Genomic DNA, 13,403 nt, shown 5'->3' with positions numbered 1-13,403 from the left:
GGGTGGGGGGGGGGCGGAGACAAGTTAAAGGGAGAAAATATTTTAAGTTTTGGGATAGGTAAAGTGATGGAAACTGTAAAAGCAGTGGGGATTTCTAAAATTAGAAAACAATGCTCATGTCATTGGGGTGTCCAGGGAGAATATGTGTTGTTCCTCAACACATAACACCTTGGCATGATCATTAATTTGTCTAATTTTATGCTCGTCGCATTCTCATCAATTACCCCCACCTCCCCTAATATTCTTCAAATCACTTACATGGTTATGGCAACTTACAGGAGTCAATTAACCTACTAACCCACACGCCATTTGAATGTACAAGGAAACTGGAGAGTCTGGAAGAAACCCACATGATCACAGGGAGAATGGGCCAACTACCCATGGAGAGCATTGGAGGTCAGCAACTCTGCAATCATGAAGCAGCATCTCCACATCTTTTTATGTATCGTGCATAATAATTTCCTCAATGATTCTCCATCAAAAAGATGTCATTAAGGTCTATAAGACTTAAGAGTCGAATAAGGCCATTTGGCCCAATGAGTCTGCTCTGCCATTCAAATCATGGCTGATGTGATTTTCCTCTCCACCGCATTCTTCTGCCTCTCCCCCATAACCTTTGACACACTTACCCATCAAGAATTTATCAACCTGCCCAGTGACAGCCTCCACAGCCATCTGTGACAACAAATTCGCCACCGTCTGACTGAAGAAATTTCTCCTCATCTCTGTCTTAAAGAGATGTACTTTTTATTCTGAGAATGTGACCTCTCATCTCACCCACTGCTGGAAATATTTTTGCACCTTTTGGTTTTTAAGGGTGCCGAGATATCACCCTCATTGTTTATCGTTTAAAGGGTCATTATTGAGGACAAGTCAATAACTCTTCCAACTACTGTTTGATTCGAGATTCCCTGAAACACCCATACACCCTTCCAAATACTTGTTAAATGATAGTGGTATTCCAACTGACTGACATCCAAAGTATTTTCTTTATTAAATACTGATTTAAAAAAATACTGACAGCTTATAGATCTTTTTCAAACATCTATTATTTCATAAAAAAACAAGCTGGAAACAATACTTTTAAACAGGCAGCCTGTCTAAAAGAACGACATTAAATTATCAATTACTAAATTAATTAAATCACTATCTGGAACTTACTGTGCAAATAATGATCGTGACCTCACAATGAACTTGAAGATATACTCCAAAGCTTTCAAAGTTCGTAAGATTGGTTCGCACTGTTTGCCTTCACAACACATATCCAGGTAGTCCTTCAACACAGTCATCAGTTTTCTAGAATGGCATCAATGGAACAAAATATCGAAAGATCATTTGTAAAAGGATACATACATTTGTCAGTAATTTCATTTTAAGTGTACAGAAAACCTTGAAATCTGCAAACAAAATAGCTGATGTCACAATAAACTACTGGCAGACTGAAAGAAACAAGAGAATTTGTGGGAATGGTGTCCAGAAAATAGTAAAGGAGCTCTTGCATAGAAAATAAAATTCTAATGTAAAATTGACAATCAATATACTCATAACTGTTGGCGTAGCGGTTAGCGCCAAGCCTGTACAGCACCAGTCATCGGGACATGGGTTCAAATCCCATGCTGTCTGTGTGTACATTCTCACCTTGTCTGCGTGGGTTTCCCCCGGGGTTTCCTACTATCACTCGAAACAACCCAGGGGTATAGGTTAATGGGGTGTCAATTGAGCGGCACAGACTTGTGGGACGAAATGGCCTGTAACCATGCTGTATGTCTTTTTTTTTTTATTAAAAACTCTTTGCAGATGATTAAATCCTTTTGGAATACGGTATTAGAGGAAACAATCAATTTGTACAAAGCAAGGATGCCACACAAAAGTGCGATTAAAACTAGAAAATCAGTTTAAGGGTTGATTGAGAAATAAACATTATCCAGGGCACCAGTGAGAATGTTAAAAGTGAACTCTAATCTGTTCCAGAACCAGCTGGGAGAAACTCAATGCTTCCTTTTAAAATCCATCCACGAGATAGCACTTTCAATGGTACAAAATTCCCCCAGAACTAATTTTTCTTCACAGCTGCAACGGTGAATATTCATCTATCCCCCACCCCCAACCCCCACTTTTCTATTTATCACCTCTTTTTCTATCTTGCCATATGGTGGTCATTCAACATAGTTAGTATGTCATATGTACCTGCTTGGCTGCAGGAAGCAAGAATTTTGGAACATCTGTACATTGCACTTACTTATGTGACAATAAGCTCTCATTATCAACATTTCAGTCAGTCAGGTCTCTCAAATCTATCAACCTTCTGACTCATAAGCAGAAGTGCTGTGACTGAGCCAGAGCCACACAAGAAACGGGAGAGTGCAAGTTGAATCGTACCTTCAGAGTATGTTCATCTTGAGTTACTGAAAGCCAAGGAAGGCACTGAAGTCCACAAAGTGTCACAGAGAGGCGCTAAAGTATGAACCATTGTATGAGGAATCTAGGAACATAGGAAGTAGGAACAGGAGTAGGCCAAAAATGGCCCATCGAGCATGCTCCGCCATTCAATACGATCATGGCTGATCTAATTTATGACCTAACTCCATCTACCTGCCTTCTCCCCATATCCCCTAATTCCTCTATCATGTAAAAATTTATCTAACCAAATTTTAAATATGTTTAATGAAGCAGCCTCAACCACTTCCCTGGTTAGAGAATTCCAAACATTCACTACTCTCTGGGAAAAACTATTTTTCCTCATCTCTGTCCTAAATCTACTCCCCCGAATCTTGAGACTGTGTCCTCTCGTTTTAGTTTCCCCAGCCAGCTCAAAAAACCTTCCTACATCTATCCTATCCATACCCTTCATAATCCTATATGTTTCTATAAGATCTCCTCTCATTCTTCTGAACTCGAGCGAATACAATCCTAAACGATTTAATCTTTCATCATAAGTCAACCCCTTCATCCCAGGGATCAACCTAGTAAACCTCCTCTGGACCATCTCCAAAGCCAGTATATCCTTCCTCAAATATGGAGACCAGAACTGGACACAGTACTCCAGGTGCGGTCTCACCAGTACCTTATACAATTGCAACATTACCTCCCTACTCCTGAATTCAATTCCTCTAGCGATGAAGGCCAAAATTCCATTTGCCTTCTTAATAACCTGCTGCACCTGCAACCTAACTTTTTGCGATTCATGCACAAGCACTCCCAAGTCCCTCTGCACAACAGCATGCTGTAGTTTTTCACCCTTTAAATAATATTCAGCTCTTTTATTTTTCTTGCCAAAATGGATAACCTCACACAAAAACATTGTATTCCATCTGCCAGACCTTTGCCCACTCATCCAGCTTAACTATATCCCTCTGCAGACTCTCCACATCTTCATTACAATTTGCTCTTCCACTCAATTTGGTGTCATCCGCAAACTTGGCTAGACCACATTTTGTCCCCTCCTCCAGGTCATCAATGTAAATGATGAACAGTTGTGGGCCTAACACCGACCCCTGCGGCACCCCACTTACCACTCTCTGCCAACCTGAAAAACTCCCATTTATCCCGACTCTCTGCCTCCTATCAGACAACCAATTTTCAATCCAGGCCAATATACTTCCCCGGACTCCACTTTCCTGTAACTTACTGATAAGTCTCTTGTGCGGCACCTTATCAAACGCTTTCTGGAAATCCAAATAAACATCAACCTGTTCCCCTCTATCCACCGCACCCATTATATCCTCAAAGAATCCTAACAAGTTTGTCAAACAAGATCTCCCCTTTCTAAAACCATGCTGTGTCTGCCTGATTGAACCCTTACATTCCAAAAGTTTCACTATTTCATCTTTAATGACGGCTTCAAGCATTTTTCCAACTACAGACGTCAAGCTAATTGGCCGATAGATCATGAAAACAAATGCTTGGTAAAATAACTTGTACCTTGTGTAAAAGCAGTGAACCTAAAACTGTAAGCTGAGCACATTTCTAACGCACAAAATGTTAAATGTCAGATGAACAGAGGAATTCTTTGTACAGAAAGATTGACATGTACGTCTGGATGATAACTCCTGCACCCTATAGGATGAACAGGTCTCTAGGCATTGCTAAACAAAGCAGATGTTAGATTTCTTTATTTGCTGTGTGATGTTTCTTTCAAGTTTACTCTTTGATTTTTGTCTCTTTCCTGGACTTGCTGTTCCAGAGAAAGAGCAACGATGTTTCAAAAGCAAGGTGGAGGAACAGAAAAACTTTAGTCTTTTGAAATGAAATGAGTTAAGCGAAGAATTATTTCGACCGAGTGAACAACCAGCTATACCGGTAACCAGAACATGCCTCTTAACGTGGTTTGGATAAGTTCTTTCATTCTCTTTGATATGAGGAAGGTTGCTAAAAACATGACATACATTGGCCAAAAGGATGTTTTATAAGACCATCAGTGTAGTGAGAGACACAATAAACTGCGGATGCTGGAATTTGGGGTTAAAAAAAAAATCGACAGATAAAATGAGTTTAGGCCAAACTTAGACAGGTTGGATTAGTACGAGATATTTTAGTCAGGATAAGCAAGTTGGGCCAAAGGGCCTGATTCTACACTGCATGACCTCATGACTTCATAACTTAGCAGGTCAGGTAGTCATGTGGCAGGAAAGGAATCAGTCATGGTGCAAGGTCTCAACCAATAACACCACCCATTTCCTTCCCTCGCAAACACTGCCTAACCCACTGAGTTCCTCCAGAAATTTGTTTCATCCTTTGTGGTGCGCTGAGGTAGTAGCAAGCAAGCACAAACTCAGAAAAGACTGTACAACAGTAAAAGTCTGAACACCAGTTCATGCCTTGGTGACTGGCTCAGGAGGGGCCAGCTCAGGTTTATAGTCAAGTCAACTGATTGACAGCCAGCCAGGCAGAGTCAGCCCCTTAGGTGGTCTTCCTGCAGGTACAGAGATTGCCCCCTGCAGTCAGCTGGTGGATGTATCACCACATCCTTCAAGCAGTGGAAGACTTTAGAACAATGAAGGATGACAAGCTTGTGTAAGGCGACAGGGCACGACAAAGAGTAAATATTCTGCAAATTGTGGACTCGCCTGGTATATTATTCATTGTACGCACTACGCAAGCATGCAGAATAAGAACACGCCCATAAAGCCTTGGAAAACGTGACTGGTTTCTTGCTCTGGCCGTCGCGCTTATATGGGCCCCTGGTGCTGACGTCAGGGCCGGGTATCATTGGAGCGCCAGGCGAGGAGTGGCCAACATTCTCCCCAGTGTTCTTCATCTTCCGGCCATTGTCACCCCCAGGTCCGTGCGTTTGCCGCATTCGTCAGCCATTTTGTATCTCCGCACACATGCTGCTACAGTATAACATTAACTGATTAGATTGCATGGATTTAATTAGATGACTGGTTATTATTACTTTTATCAATTGTTCTACTGTGCATTAAAGTAGATTTTGGTTTAACTGAGTACTGCCTCTTCCAGCCTCTATTTATCTTACTTTCAAAGAGATAGAGATTTTGATAAAGATTGAACAGGGCGATTCGATCCAATCAAATTAGAGCTCCTGCAGCTCATTATTATACACATGGGAATCCACCACTATTTAAAAATTGACACGCAGATTTTTGGAACAAACAATTTCACTGAACTCCAGGAATATCTGATGGCATTGTTCAATTTATTACAGAAATCCAGGACAATACAAATTACTTAGTGGAATAAAGTAATAATTAACTCTGCTTGATTTTAATAATACAGGTCACCAAGTTCCAGATGAAGAAAATGTCCGTGATCAACTTCTACAAAAGGCTGAAATAGCACTGGGATCTTGAAAGTGGCAATAATTTATATTGAGATGTTTTATTAATGCAGAAGAATAACATATAACATAACTGAGAAAATTATTTTTTAAAAATCTCAATTTCAGGTAAAAAAACAAGTGTGAATATTTATTTATAGATCCTTTTATATTTATTGCCTTTTATTCAGTGTCATGGTATAGTGCGTTAATTTGTTTTTTAATATATTATTGGCATAACTTACATACCGGGGTGGAAATGGCAAGCAGGAATTCCAGTGCCTCTGTACATTGTACTTGTGTATATGAGAATAAATTCTTATATAAAGTCCTTACAATTAATATTTCAAGAACAATCTAAACATGCACAAGAGATTGGTGTGCAAAATTAGAGAACATGATATGGAAGGATAGTGTTTAAACATAGGTAGAAAACAAGTTAGCAGGCAGGAAGCTGAGTGGTAATAAAATTCATACTTTTCAGATAGCTACGACCCCAGCTATTTACCATATATGCAGTATTCCCTTATCTGCGGGGGATATATTTCAAGACCCCTAACAGATGCCTGAAACCAATGATAGCACGGAACCCTATACATACTCTGTCAATCTAATATAACCAAGACAGTGACGAAGTGACTAACGGGGGAACAGTGTACACAGCCTGGATATACTGGACAAAGGAGGTGATTCACGTCCTGGGCAGGACAGTGCGAGATTTTATCACGCTGCTCAGAATGGTGCGTAACTTAAAACTTATTCCGTATGGAATTTAAACTGGAGGTGGGAGAGGGTGTGCTTAAGGAGGAGATGTTTGAAGAAGCGCTGTTTTAAATTTAATTGGGTCTGGTTGTGTGAGTGTGGTCAGGAGAAGATTATTCCGTGCTTTAATTGTATGGGGAAGAATGAATTGCTGTACACATCTGTCTTGGAAGATGGCTCTACAAATTGGGTTGTGTACCCTTGTCTGTTCCTAGCAGGTTTGGGTTCTGTGTAGAATTGGTAGTCTAGATCAAGTTGACAGTGGGTAACTGAAATAGTGAAAACCAAAACTGCGGATAAGGGTGGGGGTGGAGTGGTGGGGAAACCACTGAATTAATGATGTAGCCAAAGGAATTGAATGTAATATCTCTGAGCTAGATGGCAGTGGGAGCTGTGAGGAAGATTTCAAGAGGCTTTCATGACTTGGACAGATTAGGAAACTGGAAAAATGCAGTTTAAAGTCGGTTCATGTGAGAGGATCAACTTTGGTGGCAATAACAGGAAGGGAGATCATCATCTGTAGAGTGATAAAGCAGAAAATGGGGAGGTGCAATGAAACCTGAGGTCATGATGCATTGGTTGAAACTTAGAATACAGTTAGAGTAGGTGATAAAGAAATCAAATTGGATATTGACCTTGACTGCAGGTGGCTTTGAATATGGAAGCAGGGAGGTGTTTCTGGAGTAGTATAGTGCCATAGTAAGTAAGACATGATGAGGCCACACACATGCAGTTTTATTCTCCTAATCTCAGTAAGCACTTTCTTGCTGCTGTGGGAGCACAGTAAAGGTTCAACACACTGATTCCTGGGGCGCCAGAAGTAAGAAGAAAGACTGAATAGATCAGGGTTATACTCATTGGGATTTAAAAGAGTGAGAGGGGATATCATGAGACGTAAAGACCAGACTGGTTAGATGAAGGAAGAATGGTCCCAATCCTGGGAAAGTGCAGAACGAACAGCTACAGTCTGATTAGAACTGAGATGAGAAGAAACATGTTCACTCAGAGGTGTGAATTTGAGGAAATCCCGACCACAGAAAATTGTTGAGGCCAGTTCATTAGATATACTCAAAAGGCTATTGTGGCCCTCTTGGATATAGGGATCAAGGGTTATGAAGAGAAGCTGAAACAGGGAACCGAGGTCATATAATCAGTTATGGCCATCTTGAATGGTGAAGTAAGCTCGAAGGTCTAAATGACCTTCTCCTGCCCCTAATTTCAAAGTTTCTACGCAACCCAGCCTAGGTGTAACCATGCACAATATCCTCCCCTTGTATTAAAGGGGTAAATTAAAAATAAGTATGGAGAGCACCAAAGAAATTCTTTTCAGAAATGTACCTCCTTTATTTTCATATTTCTGATTTAGAAATGAAAGATTTCTTTCTTTGGAAAAAGGGTTAGCCTCTTCGGACTGAGATGAGGTGGAATTGCTTTAATCTCTAACCTAGAGTGAGATGAATGTTCAATCACTACGTGTTTTCAAAGCTGAAATCAAAAGGTATCTGAAAATCAAAGGCATCAAAGAATTCTGGGGATGAGACAGGGAAGTACATTTAACTTGCCAGGTCAACCACGTCCTTACTGAATGTTGGAGCAGGTTTGGTTTCTGTTCGTTTATTTGGCCTTTTCCTTCAATTTTCTGCTTCCAATCCTCCAGACTTTCTTCTACAAGTTAGTGCCATTGAGCTTGATTTTCCGCTTCCCAAAATTCTCCCCAATCCATGCCGCCAATTCCTTTTGCCCCTCCAAAGCCTTTCCCTTCATTTCTGTGTCTTTCACTGCCATTCATTCTCAATTCTTTAAATTTCTATCAATTCCACATCAGATGTCATCTATAGGATTTGTCACACCCTATTTCAGCAATGTCACTCAGACTAATGGGGGTAATTGTACTCATAGTAGGCCATAAATAGATGATGCAAGGTCGGGGTAAAGACACTCCTGTGACTTGGATTGTCAACGATTCACCCAAACCCTCTACCGTAAGAAACATTGACAATCAACTATTAGTTACTTAAAGACTGAGGTTGAGAGACCAATAGCCTTTTATTTACTAAAGAACAAAGGTATATCCATTCTGCTTGACTGTCCTGCACTGAGGAGGGGGTTGTGGAACAGTCACCTTTATACAAGAGCCTGTGGGAAGGGCCAAAGTACAGCCAGTCAATGGGTGTGCCCGACCAGACAAATACATACAACAGTGGTTAACCTCAGAAGAGCAGACACAATAACTTTTCTGCTCTGGGTGTAAACATTTGCAAAGTTTTGCTTGCAACCATCAGATTATGGTCTTCTGATAATAATCTGAATGAAGGATTCTGATCCAAATTGTTGAGCTGTAGCGGCCCACATGCAGAGACACAAACCAGCCTGCAAAATGGCCGATGGATGGGGTGACCGCATGGACATGGGGTTGACACAGAGTCCCAGGTGACCTCCGCATGGCAGGAAGATGGGGAACTTTGTCAAGAATGCTAGCCAATCTGAGGCCAGTGCTCCGATGACCTGGGCCCTGATGTCAGGGCGAGGGGGCGATAAAAGCACGACAGCCAGAGGAATAAATCAGTCTCATTTTTCAAGGTTTTGGTGTGTGTGTCATTCTTCTCCGCACTCATATAGCATGTACACTACAGAGCATTATTTTTTTCCCACAACTACCGCTCAACCTACTGAATTCCTCCGGCAGATTGTGTTTTTGCTGCGGATGCCAGCATCTGCAGTTTTCACTTTCGCTCATGGTTGCTCCATGTTCGCAATGTTTTCTCTTTCTCCCTGCTAGGGTGTGTCTCTTTGGATGCCACTCACTCCCAAAACTGTTCCAGAAATAGTTTTAATACCCATGGATGAATCCAAGAACTAAAGGAGCAGGAGTAGGCATGCACACCCCTTGAGTCTGCCCACATCATGGCGGATCTCTGCTGACCCCAACTCTTCGCCTCTGCCCATTCCACATAACTTTCAATCCCTCCAGTTTTCAAATATTTTGTTCTCTCCCACTTGATTAAATCGAATGAATTTGCCTCCTCCACCCTTGGGAGCAAAGAATTCTTGAGATTCACTCCCACCAAAGAGAATAAATCACCACAGTTTTGCTATTGGTTGGCATGGGAAAAGGTTCATGAAATTGATCATTGCACAAGCCCTGAGAGAGGATCCTTCACAATGCAGCACTACAGGGGAAGTGGGTAAAAAAGGCATTGACTCTTGTCAGTTACAGGAGACAATTTTTCTGGATAAGCAACTTCAATGGCATAAATTAACACAGAATTGGTCATTTGATTCAATTAGTCAATGATAATGTTCATTCTTCACATCAACTGCTTCCCTCCCATCGCAACCCTATTATGGTTTTTAGACTGCAAAGTTAGGAAAATTGCAGAAAAAATTAACGTAATTACTGCCCGTGTGGTCGCTCACACTGGGCGCCTTTTTAGAAGCAAATACCCGAGTGCAACAGTCCCAGTAATTGGACATACAGTAGAGAGGATGACTGTCAACAAATTTTTCTGGTACAATTTACCCTGCAGGATTCCTCCAAAAAATTGTAAGATAAGTTACGGAGCAGGAACTGATTCAAAATTCCTGCACATTCCTTTTTAGACTGCCTGTGTGGTGGCGCGCGCACACACACACACACACACACACACACACACACACACTCCTGGTCACCATCTCTTCTACTACTGCTGTCAAGCAGAAGGTACACATCACTAGATTTCTTTACTGTTGTTATCAGACTCATAAATGGACCTCCCCTCAGTAGAAAGTCTATACTTTTGCAGTACCTGTTGTACTTGACTATAATTTAACTTGCAGGATAGCAGCAAAGTTGTACATTGGTTTATCTCAGTCATCAACATCTGTACTCAGATAGGAATTTCAGATTTATTGTCAGAGTATATACATGACATCACATATAGCCATGAGATTCTTTGTCCTGTGGGTGAGGCAGAATTATCACTTATTGCTAGTGCAAAAAATAAACACATAAAAAAATTAAAAAATGAAAACAAACTGACTGTACAGTTCAGAGAAGAAAAATAAAGTGCAAAAGTAAGAGTCCTTAAATGAGTCCTTGATTGAGTATGTTGTTGAGGAGCCTGATGGTAGAGGGGTGGCAGCTCTTCCTGAACTTGCTGGTGTGAGTCTTGTGGCACCTCTTTCCTGATGGCAGCAGCGAGAACAGAGCACGTGCTGGGTGGTGTGGATTCTTGATGGTTGCTGATCTTCGATGGCAGAGTTCCCCTTAGGTGTTCTTAAGAGTGAGGAGGGTTTTGCCAGTGATGTCCTAGGCTGTGTGCACTACCTTTTGTCGGGTTTTATGCTTGGGAGTATTGGTGTCCCCATACCATGATGCAGCTGGTCAGCACACTATTCACCACACATCTGTGAATATTTGCCAGGGTTTCTGGTGTCATAACAAACCTCCACAAACTCCTGAGGAAGTAGAGACACTGATGTGCTTTCTTCACGGTGCCATTGTTTTGGGTTTAAGAATGATCCTCCAAGATAGTGACTCCCAACAACTTAATTTGTTCACCCTCTCCACCTCTGACTCCCCTATGATCACTGGATCATACACCTGTGGTTTTCATTTCTTTTCTTTTTCAATCTTTTTATTAATATCAATATAAATAAAAAATGGATGGAGAGAATAAGGATACATTATATTTTTATGTATGTCAAGGAGTAAAAACCTCAAAAATCACTCAAAAATGGAGGTCGACATTTGCCAGATATACTTTTGAGACCTTAAATCAGGTCAAAAACTGTTTGATGCCAATTTGGCGCATAAGTCAACCCTCAAATCACCGACTTGGCATATTAGTCGATCCTGGAAGCACTTTCCCCCTCCGTTCCCCAATATCTCCCCACTGCAGGACACCACAATAACCCAGCAAGACATTTACAATTATAGAGCTTGAGGTCCCAGCTCCTACTTGGGAGCCTGAGGTCACCACTCCTGCCCAGTAAGCTGAGCTTCCCGCTTCTGCCACACAGGCAAAGTGGCGACCTCATTCTCTTGAGCAGGAGTGGTGACCTCGTTCTCCCGGCAGGAGCAGTGGGTAGGAGTGGTGACCTTGTCCTCCCGGCAGGAGGTTCCTGCTCCTGCAGGAGGTTCCCGTTCCCGCCAGGAGAACGAGGTCGCTGCTCCTGCTGTGGTTTCTTTTTATTTGATTATGGTAATTTACAAGTTTGCAACTTAACGATTGGGGTGTTTTAAAAAAACTTTGGGTTGTTGCTGGGAGGCCCAGACAACCAGAAAATGGAGGTCAAATTATATGCCAGATATATCATAAAACCATTAAAATGAGGCAAAAAAGGTGAGTCCACCTACCCACTGGTCATCTTATATGCCAAAATAAACAGTAATTAAAAAGATTACAATATACAACCATCAATACATAATAGTAGTATCTTCATCTTCCCATACTCAATCAAACAGAAAAAAAGCAAAGAAAATAATCATATTATAGTAAAACCCTTGTACTAATCTAATGAAGAAAACAAAAAAACTGGAAAGCCTTGGATCAGTGTTCATCAAACATAAGAACCCTGGTCCTCATCCAAAAGAGAAACAATGGTATCAGGAAGGGCAATAAACCAAAGAAAATATTATTAAATTATATCATACAAAAATATTGTGTGAATGACTGCCAAATTTCTTCAAATTTAACAGAAGGATCAAATGTAGCACTTCTGATTTTCTTTAAGTTCAAACAGGCCCTGGTTTGAGAAAACCATTGAACCACACGAGGTGGAGTGGGTTCCTTCCATTTAAGAAGAATTGCTCTCCTAGCCATCAGGCAAAAGCTATCATCCAATGAGCAGAAGCCGGACAAGTGACCTCCATCTGCTCCTAAATCACCAAAAAGAGCAGCTAAGAAAATGGTCCTCAACCTTTTTTTCTTTAACTCACATACCACCTTAAGTAATCCCTGTGCCATCTGTGCTCTGTGATTAGTAAGGGATTAATTAACATGGTATGTGAGTGGAAAAGGAAGGTTGAGAACCACTGCTCTAGACCCAATTGTTACTGAAATACTTTGCTTGTGAAAAATTGTCATTGGCCCATTTCCTTTGGAGTTGTGAAACCGTGCACATAACGAGTCAATTACTTATGATTAAAACAGTGGTTTTCAAACTTTTTCTTTCCACCCACATACTATCTTAAGCAATTCATTAATAATCACAGAGCACCTACGGCATAGGGATAACTTAAAGTGGCATGTGAGTGGAAAGAAAAAGGTTGAGAACAACTAAGTTAAGGGATTTGTTTGTAAATCAATTGCAAGAATTACTGAAAGTGTAAAACTGGACAGGACCAAAACATATGGGTCAATGAAGTCACTTGCAAATTATACCTATTACAGATCAATCAGAGGAAGAAAATTTAACATATAAATCTTTAAATTTTTTAGGAATTTTAACACCTACACAAGTAAAATGATCCTTCACAACCTTAAATGGTATATGCTCATAAATGGGTACCTGAATATTCAGGGAAAGCAATTCCCTCTTGTGAAGATTTAATTTATAACTGGAGAAAAAAAACTAAATTGCAACAGCAAAGATAACTTAGAAGGAATGGATTTCTCAGGGTCTGAAACAAATCATAGCAACAAATCATCCACAGATAAAGATACTTTATGAGTGCTATCTCCCCTCGTAAGTATCATTAACATTAGAATCTTGAAACGGAATTGCTAAGTGTTCCAAAGCTAAATCAAACAGTAAAGGGCTAAGAGAGCAGCCCTGTCTGTTTCACACTGGAGCCTAAACAGGGAGGAACTTTGATTGTTAGTATCGACAGATACAGAGGAAGTGTGATATATCATTCTAATCCAAGAAATAAAACCAGGGC

The 13,403-nt window shown here is 40.8% G+C and overlaps 1 protein-coding gene across 1 annotated transcript in view; it reads right to left on the bottom strand.

Annotated features, from left to right (window-relative positions):
- Positions 1-13,403, bottom strand: part of LOC138743573 (dedicator of cytokinesis protein 2-like) — a 699,740-nt gene that overhangs the window by 470,761 nt on the left and 215,576 nt on the right. Inside the window, exon 23 of the mRNA XM_069899077.1 lies at positions 1,162-1,296. Coding sequence (XP_069755178.1) covers positions 1,162-1,296 — 135 coding nt within the window. The remainder of the gene's footprint in view (positions 1-1,161; positions 1,297-13,403) is intronic.

The sequence above is a fragment of the Narcine bancroftii genome, chromosome 9, assembly GCF_036971445.1.
Source record: "Narcine bancroftii isolate sNarBan1 chromosome 9, sNarBan1.hap1, whole genome shotgun sequence".
Classification (NCBI taxonomy): Eukaryota; Metazoa; Chordata; class Chondrichthyes; order Torpediniformes; family Narcinidae; genus Narcine; species Narcine bancroftii.
Note: the sequence above shows the minus strand (reverse complement) of the source record. Positions and strands in the feature narration are given on the sequence as shown.